Genomic DNA, 14,221 nt, shown 5'->3' on the forward strand with positions numbered 1-14,221 from the left:
GCTCAGCAGCATGGAACTTACTTAAGGATTCTCTCCCTGTCCCTCTGCACCTCCCTCAGCTCACTCTCTTTCTCAAATAAATAAATAAATAAATAAATAAATAAATAAATAAATATTTTTGTAAAGCATTAGACCCTATTTTATAAAGAGAAGAGAAGGGAAGGGAAGGGAAGGGAAGGGAAGGGAAGGGAAGGGAAGGGGAGGAGAAAGAGGAGGGGAGGGGAAGGAAGCCAAGCCAGACTGGGAAGCTTAAAAATGAGGCAAAGGAAGGACAGGAGTGGAGGTGAAGTCAGGAGAGAAGGTGCATCCTTGGAGGTGTCCCTCCTCTGACCTTAGTCAGTAAATCCCCTCTCTCTGGCTCTCCACTCTTGAATCGAAACCAGGGAACTAGGAAGTGAGGTAAAATTTCAACTTTGGTTACTGTACCTTTGAACAGCTTAGTGAGATCCACCTGACACATTAGTCAAAGGCCCAAATCCAACACAGTCTAGTATATGTGTGTGGTCTCAGGAGAATGACAAGGAAAGAGGTACTCTGGACAGGGTGCAACCTCTTTCTGACTATCCCTCAGGGCTCCAGCAGAGACTGGGTTTAAGGGGCCTATAGCCTCCCCTCCTTTTTTTCTCCCATCGCAGCCTCAGAGAGAGCCAAGAACTGGGTGTCCCCAAGCAAGTCTCCTGGGACAAAAGTCAAAAAACCTGAATTCCTTAGCTCTTCCTCCTTTTTTGAGTTAGGCCCCTATAGGTTAACCAGAGAGCATGATAGGTTAACAAAGAACAATGCCACGAGAAGGAAAGAGGCCCAGAGCCACATATGGGTAGAGAAAGCATTTTGAATATGCAGAATATCAGAGATTATTGCAGTCAATCACAAGCAGTGAAATGCTTTCTGAAATCACACAGATGCACATATACTTATATAAACATGTGGGATGTCCTTTCCAGTTGTAGATAATTAGATGCTGACATGGTAGGTTGATGCTAACTTAGGAGCAGTCCCTGTTGAATGAAAGAGGGGCTGTTAATAGCATTACAGAAATGGACATTAAACTCACAGGAACTCTGTCCTGGCAACACCTCTCACTTCATAACCTCTCTGATTATATTGTCTTTTGTTACTTGGAGGTCTACTGCAGAGTAGGAGGTACCTGCCAATACTTCCATCTGTGTGTCTGGTCACACCCCTGCTCTCCCAGAAAACTTACACTCATGCTTATTTCTTCAATTCTCTCTCTCAACAAAGTCTTCCCATCAGATGTAAAATACATTTGTCTTTCTTCACTGCCTGACTCACTTCTATAATCACTGCCTTACTTTTCTATCTCCCATTCATTCCTCAGCACTTCCTAATCCACTCCTGGTTCTAAGTACTCTGGGATTTCAAGTTTCGTCTTATATTGATATTATTAAACACTCTTTTCTTCTTGAATTCTTCTTTCCTTCTACCTCCCTGGCAGCTCCTTTGCAGATTTGTCATCTTCATGGTCACTGAATGCTGAAGTTCTTAAGGTCTGGCTCCCAGTCTTCTTCTCTTTTTGCTTCCTACCCACTGTCCCATGGGCCTGGGCTAACTCCTCCATACCTGAGCTTTCAAGTTATCACTCTGTCAATGATTATTCTCTTCTTCCCCCTGGGTTTATTGAGAAATAATTGATATACATTACCATATAAGTTTCAGGCATACAGTACAATGGTTTGATTTACACATATTGTAAAATGATTACCACAACAGGTTCAGCTAATATCCATTTTGTCATATAGATACAATTAAAAGAAAAGAAGAAAAAAATTTTTTTCCTTGTGATGAGAATTCTTGAGATTTACTCTCAAGAGCTTTCCCATATATCCTACATCAATGTTAGCTCTAGACATCATGTTGTACATGGTACGCTTAATACTTATTTATCTTACAACTGGAAATTTATACCTTTTGACCTTCACCAATTCCCCCTTCTCCAATTCTGCCTCTGGCAACCACAAATCTAATCTCTTTTTCTATGAGTTTGGTTTTGTTTTCATTGTAGTTTTTAGATTCCATATATAAGTGAATATATATATATGTATGTATATAATTTTTTCAATGTGACACTTAAAAGTACAAGCAACAAAATAAAAATAAACAACTGGAACTATATAAAACTATATCTATATATAGTTATATATAATATAGGTATGGTCTAGGTGGAAGATGATACATAATGGGTATGCATATATATATGTATATATATATATATGAATATATCCCACATATTTGTCTTTCTCCGTTTCACTGATTTCACTTAGAATTTGCCTTCAAGGTCCATCCATGTTGTTGCAAATAATAGGATTACTCCTTTTTATGGCTGAATAATATTCTATTGTACATGCATATATCATAATTTCTTTAACCATTCATCCATTGATGGACACTTAGGTTGTTTCCATGTCTTGACTATTATAAATAATGCACACAGGAGTGCAGATATCTTTTCAAGTTAGTGTTTTCATTCTCTTTGAATGTCTCTCCAGAAGTGGAATTGCTGGATCATATAGTGGGCCTATTTTTAATTTGGGGGTGATTCTCCATACTGTTTTTCATAGTGGCTGTGCCAATTCACAATCCCACTAACCATGCACAATGATTCCCTTTTCTCCACATCTATGCAGGCATTTGTTCTCTCTTGTCTTTGTGATGATAGCCATTCTAACAGATGTGAGAGAATTTTGTGGTTTAAATTTGCATTTCCCAAATGACTAGTGATGTTGAGCATTTTTCATGTACCTATTGGCCTTTCAGGTATCTTCTTTGGAGAAATGTCTATTGAGGTCCCTTTCCCATTTTTTAATTGGGTTATTTGTTTTTTTTTGTTTGTTTGTTTTTTGTTTTGTTTTTTTAATTATTTATTTTTGATAGTCATACAGAGAGAGAGAGAGAGAGGCAGAGTCACAGGCAGAGGGAGAAGCAGGCTCCATGCACCGGGAGCCCGACGTGGGATTCGATCCCGGGTCTCCAGGATCGCGCCCTGGGCCAAAGGCAGGCGCCAAACCGCTGCGCCACCCAGGGATCCCTTTTTTGTTTTGTTTTGTTTTTTGTTTTGTTTTGTTTTGTTTGCTATTGAGTTATATGACTTCTTCATATATTTTAAATATTAACCCCTTACAAGGTTTGGAAATATTTTTTCCCATTGTTTTCACTTTGTTGTTTCTTTTGCTATGCAGAAGCTTTTTATTTTTTATTTTTTTAAAGATTTTATTTATTTATTCATGAGAGACACAGAGAGCGAGAGAGAGAGGCAGAAACACAGGCAGAAGGAAGAAGCAGGCTCCATGCAGGGAGCCCAATGTGGGACTGGATCCCGGGACTCCAGGATCATGCCCTGGGCCAAAGGCAGGCGCTAAACCACAGAGCCACCCTGGGATCCCCTATGCAGAGGCTTTTTAGTTTGATGTAGTCCCACTTATTTTTTATTTTGTTGCTTGTACTTTTAAGTGTCACACCCAAAAAATCATGACTAAGACCCATGCCAAGGAGCTTTATTCCTATGTTTTCTTCTAAGCATTTCACGGTTTTTATGTCTTTCATTTAAGTCTTCAATCCAGTTTGAGTTAATTTTTGTGAGTGGTATGGGCCCAGTTTTATTATTTTACATGTAAATATCCAATTATCCCAGCATCTTTTATTGAAAAGCCTGTCAATAAGCCTTTTCTCCATTGAATATTCTTGGCTCCCTTGTCAAATACTAGTCGACTATATATGCCTGGGTTTATTCCTGGGCTCTCAATTCTGTTCTACTGGTCGATTTATCCATTTTTATGACAGTACTATACTGACAATAGCTTTATGGTATAGCTTCTGAAAAAAATGCCACTGCAATCTTGATAAGGATTACATTGACTCTATAAGTGGCTTTTGGTAGTATTGACTTTTTAACAATATTAATTCTCCCAATTTGTGAACATAGGATACCTTTCCATTTATTTGTGTCTTATTCAATTTCTTTCATCAATGTCTTGTACTTTGTATAAGGGTCCTGTGATGAGAGTGAGCAGGGTGAGTTGGAAAAACTGAAGAAAGTCAAGTGCTGCTGGAAGGACAAGAAGGAGCTATGAAATGAAGTTGGGAAGAGAGGAAAGAGGACCTAGTGCAGTCATACTACCGATGTCTTTATCCTAAGTGCAATTGGAAGAGTAGAGGTCTTTTGCTTCCTTAAATTTATTTGTAAATATCTTATTATTTTTGATGCTATTATCAATGAGATGAATTTTTTTTCTTTTTCAGAAAATTCATTGTTAGTGTCTGGAAATACTACTGTTAATTTTGTATGCTACGACTTTACTGAATTCATTGATTAAAACTAAAGAGTTTGTTTTTTTTTTCTTCTGAATCTTCGGGATTTTCCGTGTATAAAATCATGTCATTTGTAAATGGAGACAATTTTGTTTTTTCCTTTCTACTTTTTCTTTTCCCTTTCTACTTTGGATACCTTTAATTTCTTTCCTTGCCTGATGGCTCTAGTAGGACTTCTAGTACTGTGCTAAATAGGAGTAGTGAGAGTGGACATCCTTGTCTTGTTCCTGATCCTAAAGCAAAAGCTTTCAGTATTTCACCATTGAGTATGATGTTACCTGTGAGCTTGTCCTGTATGCACTGTATTGTGTTGAGATACGTTCTTTCTATGCTTAATTTTTTTAAACATTTTTTTTAAAGGTAGTTTTTTTTTCTTTTTAATTTTTTATTTATTTATTTATGATAGAGAGAGAGAGAGAGAGAGGCAGAGACACAGGCAGAGGGAGAAGCAGGCTCCATGCACAGGGAGCCTGACGTGGGATTCGATCCCGGGTCTCCAGGATCGCGCCCTGGGCCAAAGGCAGGCGCCAAACTGCTGCGCCACCCAGGGATCCCCTCTATGCTTAATTTTTAAAGAGTTTTTATCATGAATGTATGTTGAATGTTCATTATTTATCTCTTATCTGCCCGAGCCCAGCTCTGTATATCCACCTGTCAATGTGGCATCTCGTTTGGGCAGATCAAAAGCCTTCAAACTACCTGCTCCTCACAGTCTTTCCACTTAAGCTTCATCCTCTGCCAAGATGGCCACCTCAGTGAACTAGTACCAATAGCCACCACTGGCTACAAACCAGAAACTTATGAGCTTTTCTTGATGACTCCCCTTCCCTTCACTACCTGCTTAATCTGTCACCAAGTTCTGTGCATTGGATCTCCTAAATGGTCTTCAGATTCTTCTTCTTACTGTTTCCATAACCATCACTCTAGAGCATCACCCTAGACCCTTCTACCATCTGGACCACTCCACTTCTTTGCTGAAGCATGTCAGGACTTCCAATTGCACTTAGGATAAAGACATCCGTAGTATGACTGCACTAGGTCCTGCCTCTTTCCTCTCTTCCCAACTTCATTTCATAGCTCCTTCTTGTCCTTCCAGCAGCACTTGGCTTTCTTCAGTTTCTCCAACTCACCCTGCTCCCTCTCATCACAGGACCCTTATACACCAAGTTATCTTCATCTGAAATACTTTCTGCCTAGTTAAATCTATTCTAACTTTAGAAGAGGCAGTTCCTCAAGGAAGACTTTCCTAGCCTTATTAATTCTACCCATCGGTTTTTTTAAAGATTTATTTATTTATTCATGACAGAGAGAGAGAGAGAGAGAAAGAGAGAGAGGCAGAGACACAGGCAGAGGGAGAAGCAGGCTCCTCGCAGGGAGCCCGATGTGGGACTTGATCCCGGATCCCAGGATCAGGACCTGAGCTGAAGGCGCCTCTGCTGAGCCACCCAGGTGTCCCAATCAGTTTCATAATACTTTGTAGCCATATCAATTTGCAGTGATCATTTTGCATTTGTTTACCATTATTAATTCCATATTATGTTGATTACATACGTAAGTTCCATTGTATTGCCAGTGCTAGCACAGTGCCAGGTACAGAATGGGCATGAATAATTGTTTATTGTAGAAATAAAGGAAGAAAGGAAAAAAGGCTGAGAGAGAGAGAGAGAGCAAGGAAATGGAGAGAGAATGTACAAATGATTGTTCACATTTATATTTCATTTCAGAATCACTGGAAACAGGCCAACTCAACAGGACAAGGGAAGATAGTATACCTGGATTCAGTCATTTACTCAACAATATTCATGTGTTCATTATTAAAGTAATGTAATTTTCTGATTATGAACATCATTGTTCCATTTGGAAACCATGGGGAAGAAAATTCCCAAGTATAAAAGAGATCCAATTCCCCTCTCATTCCAGAGTCCAGTGATGAACTACTGTTAAAATAATTCGGCAAATTTCTTTTCGGGTTTTTTCCATGTATGCATAATACATAGGTAGGATCATTATATAGAGACCTGCTTCTTTCTCTTCATGATACATTGTGAACATTTTCCTGTATTGTTCAGAATTCCTTGAACACCTGGCATTTAAATTGCTGAGATATACTCTATTGGATGGATGGATGTGATTTAGACGCCCTTTCACCCAGTGCTGGATATTTAAAGGCTTGCCGATTTGTCACTCCTGTAGCTAAGGGAGACACGCTCTGCGGGAGCTCAGAGATAGATAAGGTGATGGAGTAAATCTAGCACGAGGTGGATTGGGGGAAAACAGGAGGCAGCTTTTTCCAGGTGGCTGAAAAGAACAATTGCTTGCTGCAGGTGACGAGGCCCTGGGCAGGTGTCCCCTGAAGGGAATGTCAAGTCGGTCAAGGTCACCCCGCCTTGCGCCTCGGGTGTGTGCTCAGGCCGGGTGCCCAGGAGGCTTCGGCTCCCACCAGTGGAGCGCCCCGGGCGGCAGCTGGGAGCTCGGGCCACACGCCGCACGTGCCCCGAGCAGGGCCGCGCCCCGCCCCGCCCCGCGCCGCCGGCTCCCGCACTCGCCCCTCGCGCCGGGTCTCGGCGCCTCCCCGCAGCTCCGCCTCCAGGCGACCTCCGCACGGCCTGCGGCTCCCGGAGTGGCCCCGCCCCCGGGCTGCGCGTCCCGCCCCCGCATCCGGGCCCCGGGCTGCCGCGCCCCGCCCCGCCCCCCCGCGGGCCGCCTGCGAGGCGCGGGGGCGGGGGCGGAGGCGGGGCCGGCGCGATGACGTGGGCGGGCGTGCGCGGTGACGGCCGCGTTCCTGTTACTCAGCGGAGCGGCCGAGGCCGACGACCGGGCCGGGTGCGCGGAGCCGCCCTGGGTAACGGCCGTGGCGACCGCCCGGACGGCGCCGGCCCCGCGGGCGGGCTTCCCAGTCGCCGTGCGCTGCGTTGCGGGGTGAGTGCGGCGGCTGCCGCGGGGCGCGGGCGGCCGGCGGCCCCGCCGTGTTTATGTTATTGTGCCGCCGCCGCCGCCGCCGCCTTCCCCGCGGCCGTGACCCCCTCCCGGGAGTGGGGGCGGGAGCGCGCGGCGGCTCGGGGCGGGGGCGGGGGCGGGGGCGTCGCGGGAACAATGGCGGGCGGGGAGGCGGGGCGGCCGGGCGGCCGGGCGGCCCGGGGCGTGCGGCTGTCAGACCCCGGCCCCCGCCGCGCCCCCGGCCCCGGCCCCCGCGCCCCGCCGCGCCCCCCCGCGCCCCCCCGCGTCCCCCCGCGCCCTGCTTTCGCGGGTCCCGCGCCCGCGTCGGGAGGGAACGTGCAGCCGGCGGTGGCTGCCGAGTTCTGAAACGGTTCGGGAAAGGTCCGGGCGGAGGCGCCTGGGCGGCCGCCGCGCCACGGCCGCAGCCCCGCCGCCTGCCCGGCGCCCACGGCGCCCACGGTGCCCTCTGTGCCGAGGTGGCGGGCGGAGGCGCCGGCGGTTCGGGCTGCGGGGTCCCGCGGGGAGCCTCGGCCCGACCCGCGCCTCCTTTGTCTGGCACCGTGCTCCCGGGCCTCGAGGGGACGGGCGCTCCCCGCTTGACTGAGCCCTCCCGTCGGATGCTCCCGCGAGCCGAGCGACGCGTCGACCAGCGGCGGTGCGCAGTGGTGACTGTTCCCACCTGAGGGTCCGCGGCCTTTTCTGCAGGATTCCGGTGTGTGGGCCCGTGGTGCCTTGAGACCGGCATCCGGCGAGTATCTGGGCAGTCAGAACATCTGTTTGTTTCATTCATTCGTCGAGCAGCTGTTGAGTGCCGTGCTCGCAGTTGGAAGGCGAAGAGGAATATTGTTTTGATGGAGGAGGACGCTTTGACATAGAGTAGATGTCTTTTAACTGAGTTATGTAAGTAGTGTGCGTTAAAGGTGGGGCTATACTCTGGGTCTTTTTATTTATTTTTTTGGTTTTAGTTTTTTTTTTTTTTTTTTTTTTTTTTTTTAGCACAGTTAGGAGGTTGATCTAAATGTACAATGGCTTTCTTTATTTACGAATTTAACTTTTCAGTTTTAACAGCCTTACAGTCTTAAAAGTATTTGTAATGCTTATCTCAGATTTCCCTGCTGTGGGTTAAGCCTAGGAGATCACATGCTGTTAGGGAACGTGTTCAGTGCTGTGCCTGTCAAAAGCAAGCAATCAGAATGGGATTTCCTTGAGGACAGGCCCGACTTTCATCTGTGTCTCCAGCGCTAGCCTGGAATATAGTAAGTGTTCGATAAGAGCTTGATGAAAAACTCTTCACGATTAATAATAGTTAAAATCCAGTCTTTACAGTTCTCTGTAAAGTTTTGGAAGCCTTTTGCAAACTCGCTTTCAGATGGCTAAATGATTCGTTCATTTGTATTATCTGTCACCGCACCAGGGGCTTTTCAATATTTCAGTTTTTTTTTTTCCTAGCACTTCTAATTCATTATCCTAAAATAAAATCCTGTCTAACATGCTTTTGTTGTTTTTGTCTTTTTTTTTTTTTTCTTAGTATGTGTATCACACACAGACATAGTGATATTACAGCAGGGGTCTAAAATGATTGAATTTGTCCTTTTTTGAACATTGCTTGAAAAGTTTCTCATGACGCCCCTGTAAGGGGAAAAGCTAGAGTATGGGAAATAAGCCACATGAAAGTTTTATTTGAAATGTTTAATTTCTAATTGCATTTGTAGAAATGTTTAATTTAAAATTCTACCTTGGTGAAGCATTTGGGCCTAACTGAATTTAAAATTTTACTATTAGAGAAGCATATGGGCCTGAAACTCCAAATAATACTGATTTATTCAAGTTACGTCGTTTTTCCATTCACAGTTTAATAAATTTTAGCATGTTTTGGATATGAGAGAATTTGAAATGAGCTTATATTATTGCCTGATGCAGAGAACAAATTAAAAGGAAATACTTCGTTAAGATAAGGAATGAAAATCATGAGATACCAAACTTTTATTGATTTGTCTAGTTACAGTATGTCAGATTTCATAAAGTGTTACTGATACAATCCTTTGGTAGTAGCTCACTGTAAGGCTACATGTCAATCCAGTTTTTTTGTGTTTTTGAAATTCTTTTGGTTTTTAAAAATAACAATTTTATTGAGATACAAATGACATACCATAAAATTCACCCGTTTAGAGTGTGCATCAGTATGGGTTTTAAATATATTCAGAGTTCTGCATTGATTGCTACTATGTAATTCCAGTACATTTTCATCACCCCAAGAAAAACTACATACCCATTAGCAGTTACTCCCCTTTCCACTCTAAATTATGTTTATTTTATTTTTTAAAGATTTTATTTATTTATTCATGAGAGACCTAGAGAGAGAGGCAGAGACACAGGCAGAAGGAGGAGAAGCAGGCTCCATGCAGAGAGCCCGATGTGGGACTTGATCCCTGGACTCCTGGGATCAGGCCCTGAGCTGAAGGCAGGCGCTCAACTGCTGAGCCACACAGGCGTCCCCTCAGTTATGTTTAAAAAGAGATATCACCGATTCTTTTGGTGAGTATATTCCATTAATGAATTTGAAATGGGCTGTCTTTAAGTGTCCTGACAGAGTAGGAAACTATTTTTTTATTATACTCCTTTAGATCCTGAGAGAATGGCCACTTGGAAAGGAAATTTAAGAATAAATTCTATCCAAATTAATGAGGTTAGAATCTTAACTCAATGCCTAATACTATGGAAATGACCTTCACCAAAGTGAAGGTACTTGGTGCTCAGTGAAACAACTTGAAGTAATTTAAGTGACCAGTCCTTAGCTATTCTAGAGGCAGTCAAGGAAGTTGTATATTAGAAGTCTGATTCATGCTAGTGTATTTTGCCTATGAATTGATTTGGACACATTCAGATCATCTAGATAGTTCAGATGCTGCGTTGCACATGTAGAAGTATAAAGTAATGTCTGACATTAAGATGCCAGTTCTCTAGAGGTCTGTGGTCAAGTCAGTGGTAGGGGTAGTAGCCTTTCTGATTTATGTAGTGCAAGGAAGTAATTATAGCCACATAGCTCTAGATATGAATCACTTGCTTAGTTCAGGGAGCTGTGATGCTTATTGTCTTAGTCATGAGCTCTTTACACGAACATTTAAAAACATTGGTCTTCTTACTCTAATACAGATTAACTTGAACTTTGATTTCAGAAATGAGTTCTGAGTCAACAGACTTTACTACCTAAAAGGAGACAGGAGTATTGAAATAAGAGCTGTTCTATCATTCAGGGCGATAGGTGAAACTAGATTTATCCAGGAGTCAGACCTAGGTTAACTTCTCAGTTCTGTCTTCTAGACTTTGTCATCAACAAGTTCTAGAGCTATAGAAAAGTTGCTTAACTTTTTTTTTTTTTTTTTTTTAGGACTGTAAACTGAGGCTGTTGAACTTTTTTTTTTTTTTAAAGATTTATTTATTCATGAGAGACACAGAGATCAGGGATGGGAATAAAAGCATATCTAACAGTGAATTTATGTTCTCTTAAAAGATTTATAAGAGTGCTTTCCCCAAACAAACAAAACCCTGCCCCAGATACCTGGATTTCATTGAAATCCATTTTTTAAAATTATATGTGAATATGTATGTGTATAAGACTTTTAGAAAATTTATTAGCTGCCATTCTTTTTCAGGGTGGTGGGTTATGTCACAAACACAGCTAATAAAGTACAAATGTATGTCTCCTTTTAAATTTGGTAGTACATTAGGTTTGGTTAAAATGTGTCTGTTCTTTAGAAAGCTAAGGAGCCCAAATTTAATAGTGGTTGTTAATATGGACCTTAAGGTCAGCTCTGAGTTCAAATTCATGCTCCAAATCTAACTAATTATATGGTTAGTTCAGGTTATATAACATCTTTGGGCCTGTTTTATTGTCAAGTGAGAATAATAATAGCACATAATCTCATAGGCCTATAAGGTTTAAGTGAGGCATTGCACGTAAAGTGCTTGGCACTAATACAGTACCTGGAATACTAGATATAAGTATTCAGGAAATTTTAGCTATTATTATAGCTTATTATTTTTAACTTGGAACAAATGCAAAATGCCAAGTGAATTGAAAACTAATTTCATGTATACATTTGAATTTGCCAGGAAATGCCAGTTGTTTCCCCCTGCATCTCGGGTTTATTTAAAATTAGATTTTCTCACCTAATCTCAATTGACTGAAATGATTTAACATTTGGACCAGTAATCCTCTCTGATTTAAAATATGGAAATGTTCCAAAAGCAAGTATTAAAAGAAAATTATTTGCCACATTCTCTGATACAAAGTTATTTTGCCATGTTTTCTTTTCCTACTGCAGAGAATTGCCTAAGCTTTTCTAGGTTGATTTTTGAGAGATTTCTAAAAGAATGGTAATCCAGGAGCTGGGAATAGCTATATCATGTTACCCGTGTTCGAAGAAAATGGAATACTGTTGTGTTTTTAATCTTACTGGAATTTTTGACTCCGAAGAGTGCATATTTATGAGAGACTGGATAACCACCAATTAGTTCATTGAGCATTTTCTAGAGGTCTCTAGAAAAACAAGAGAGGTTAGAAGTAGCATCTGGAAATATTTTTCCTGTATTTTTCTAAGTTTTCTGTGTAGTGTTTCTGTGGTTATATTGGTACACCAAATTTCTTGCTCCTCCTTGAGGACAGTAACTATGAAATGACACTGGTTTTATATAGGCAGTATTCATTGAGAAGCCATTAAGTTCAGGTATTAAGTGATGTGGGGGCTGAAGGAAGTAGAAATTAGGCTCTTCTTTCCGTGAGTATAACCTGATGGGAAGCAAGGGCACACCATGCATTTATGTCCTAACGCAACGAAACAGATACTGTTAGGCATTTCATTGGGAATTTCTTTAATCTTGAAACCTGCGTGCTGGATGTTGGGGCATTTGGGGATTTCCAAACCATACATCTCTCAGGTCGCTTCTTAAAATATATTCACTAGATAAAACCACAAAAAGTAAAATGTCGTCTTTCCTAATTTCTGGTTAAAGTTGAGAGTGTGGTACAGAGAACTCAAAATCTTAATAATAAGAAAAGATAAACCTTATAGTCACCTTAAATCCATTTTGGAACACAATAGGGCAATAAAAGAAGTGAATGAAAAGCAAACAAAAGATGCTGCTCAGATACTAATCAGAGTCCTTAAACTTCTGTATTGAAGCTCTGAAGACTTACACTTAGATTTTATGCTAGGAGCATTTCTTAAATTTTTCTAATATTGAGAAGTATGGGCTTCACTGCTTGCTGTTGCTGAGGGGCCAAAGCCCTGACTTACTTTTGGAGTCATTAGGAAAGAAAAAGCTTTACTTGGCACTAGGCATCAAAATATCAGCTAAAAGCTGATATAGGGATGGATACTCACCCTTCCCTAACTTGCTCCTTAGCCGGTGACTGTCTGACTCAGCTGTCATATGGGTCAACCAAAAGTTGACCAATAAAGGAAAGCCATCACTATATATAGATTTCTCTGTGACTTAAGCAAGGGTTAATTTTTAGTCAGAACAAGCAAAAACCAAAGCATCTGGCTGAAAATTAAAAAGGTTTAGTAATTTTATCTTACTTACATTTTAACTGAGTAATGTATTCACTTTGATTCAGAATTCCAAAGATTTTAAAAGATGTCCAGTAAAAAGTCTTCCCATTTTGTGCAGCCACCCATTTCCTCCACATGGAAACAGTGTTAAGTTTCCTGTGAATCTCTCCAAAGACAGTTTATGTATGTGCAAGTAAATAGAGGTGTATAATTCCTTGTCCAAAACCCTTGATCCAGATGTATTTCAGAATTAAGGTGTTTTGTTTTTGAGGTGGGTTGCTGTGGAAAAGTAATATAGTGTCTCTAGTCTATTATTCAAAATCTGTAGTTGGAAGGGAGTGTGTAGTATCCTGTAAATACATTAACATCTCTATATCAAAAACACAAATAGTATATAATAAAGGTAAAGATTATGAAATCTGACGAAAGAAATTTTTGTCGGATTTTGACACCAAATAGGTTTGTACTAAAGTTAAAAAAAAAAGTTTTTTTCTGAGCTTTACAGATTTAGAATTGCCACAGATGGATTGTATGTCTTACATATATAGTGTATGTTCTTTGCCTTCACCTCCATTTTCATTTAAGTTGTTGCATACTATGCACAGTATCCTTTACCTTTTATTTTAACTTAATACAGCTTGGGATGATTTCCTATTAGTCATATCAGTACATAAATGTCATGCTTATTCCTTTTTTTTTTTTTTTTCAGCACCTTCACAGTGTATCATTTGTCTTAGCTAGGGTTGCTATAGCAAAATTCTGTAGACTTGGTGGCTTAAACCATTAGACACTTCATTTCTAGAGTCTGAGAAGTGCAAGGTCAAGGTGCTCAGAGATTTGGTTTTTGTGAGGACTCTTCCTGGCTTGCAGATGTCACCTCACTGTCCTCACATGAAGAGAGGGAGTGTCTGCTCTCCCTCCCTCTTTTTATGAACTAATTCCATCATGGGGTCCCAATCTTCATGAGTTCTTGTAGTCCTAATTACCTCCCGAAGCCCCAAAGGGGACACAAAATTTCAGCACATTATACAGGTATAGCATTGATATAAGTAACCCCTTTTTTATATACATTTAAGTGGTTTTCAACCTTCCGCTATTAAAAGCCATGGTACGATGGATTCCTTTTAACACTTGTACAGAAATGCATAGGACACATATCCAGAAGTAGAATTGCTAGATCAGAATGTATGTGCTTTCTAAATTTGATAGATACTGCCAAAATAACATTTGTAGAAATGTTCACTTAGTTCATTCTACCAGTTCAGCTATTTATATATAAGTGACATCTTTTATCTTTTAAGGGCTATTTATTTATATTTTCTTTATTGTGAACTGTCCATATTCTTGCCTGTTTTTATGTCACTTTGTTACTCATCTTCTTAGATTTGTAGGATTTATTTTTA

General features: G+C 41.4%; 1 protein-coding gene across 18 annotated transcripts in view; it reads left to right on the top strand.

Moving 5' to 3' along the window:
* Positions 1 to 7,052: 7,052 nt before the first annotated feature.
* Positions 7,053 to 14,221, top strand: part of MAPK8 (mitogen-activated protein kinase 8) — an 88,794-nt gene continuing 81,625 nt past the window's right edge. For 4 of the 18 annotated variants that reach the window (XM_072739258.1, XM_072739250.1, XM_072739259.1 and 1 more), the window contains exon 1: positions 7,053 to 7,245. Coding sequence is in view for 4 of the 18 variants with exons in the window: in XM_072739266.1 (XP_072595367.1) it covers positions 7,072 to 7,245 (174 nt within the window). In the remaining 14 variants the exon portion in view is untranslated. Of the gene's footprint in view, positions 7,246 to 7,968; positions 8,164 to 8,369; positions 8,520 to 9,588; positions 9,799 to 14,221 lie in introns of those variants that run through there. The other 14 variants (XM_072739266.1, XM_072739256.1, XM_072739267.1 and 11 more) reach the window with 9 other exon arrangements.

Source organism: Vulpes vulpes, chromosome 15 (genome assembly GCF_048418805.1).
Source record: "Vulpes vulpes isolate BD-2025 chromosome 15, VulVul3, whole genome shotgun sequence".
In the NCBI taxonomy this organism is placed as follows: Eukaryota; Metazoa; Chordata; class Mammalia; order Carnivora; family Canidae; genus Vulpes; species Vulpes vulpes.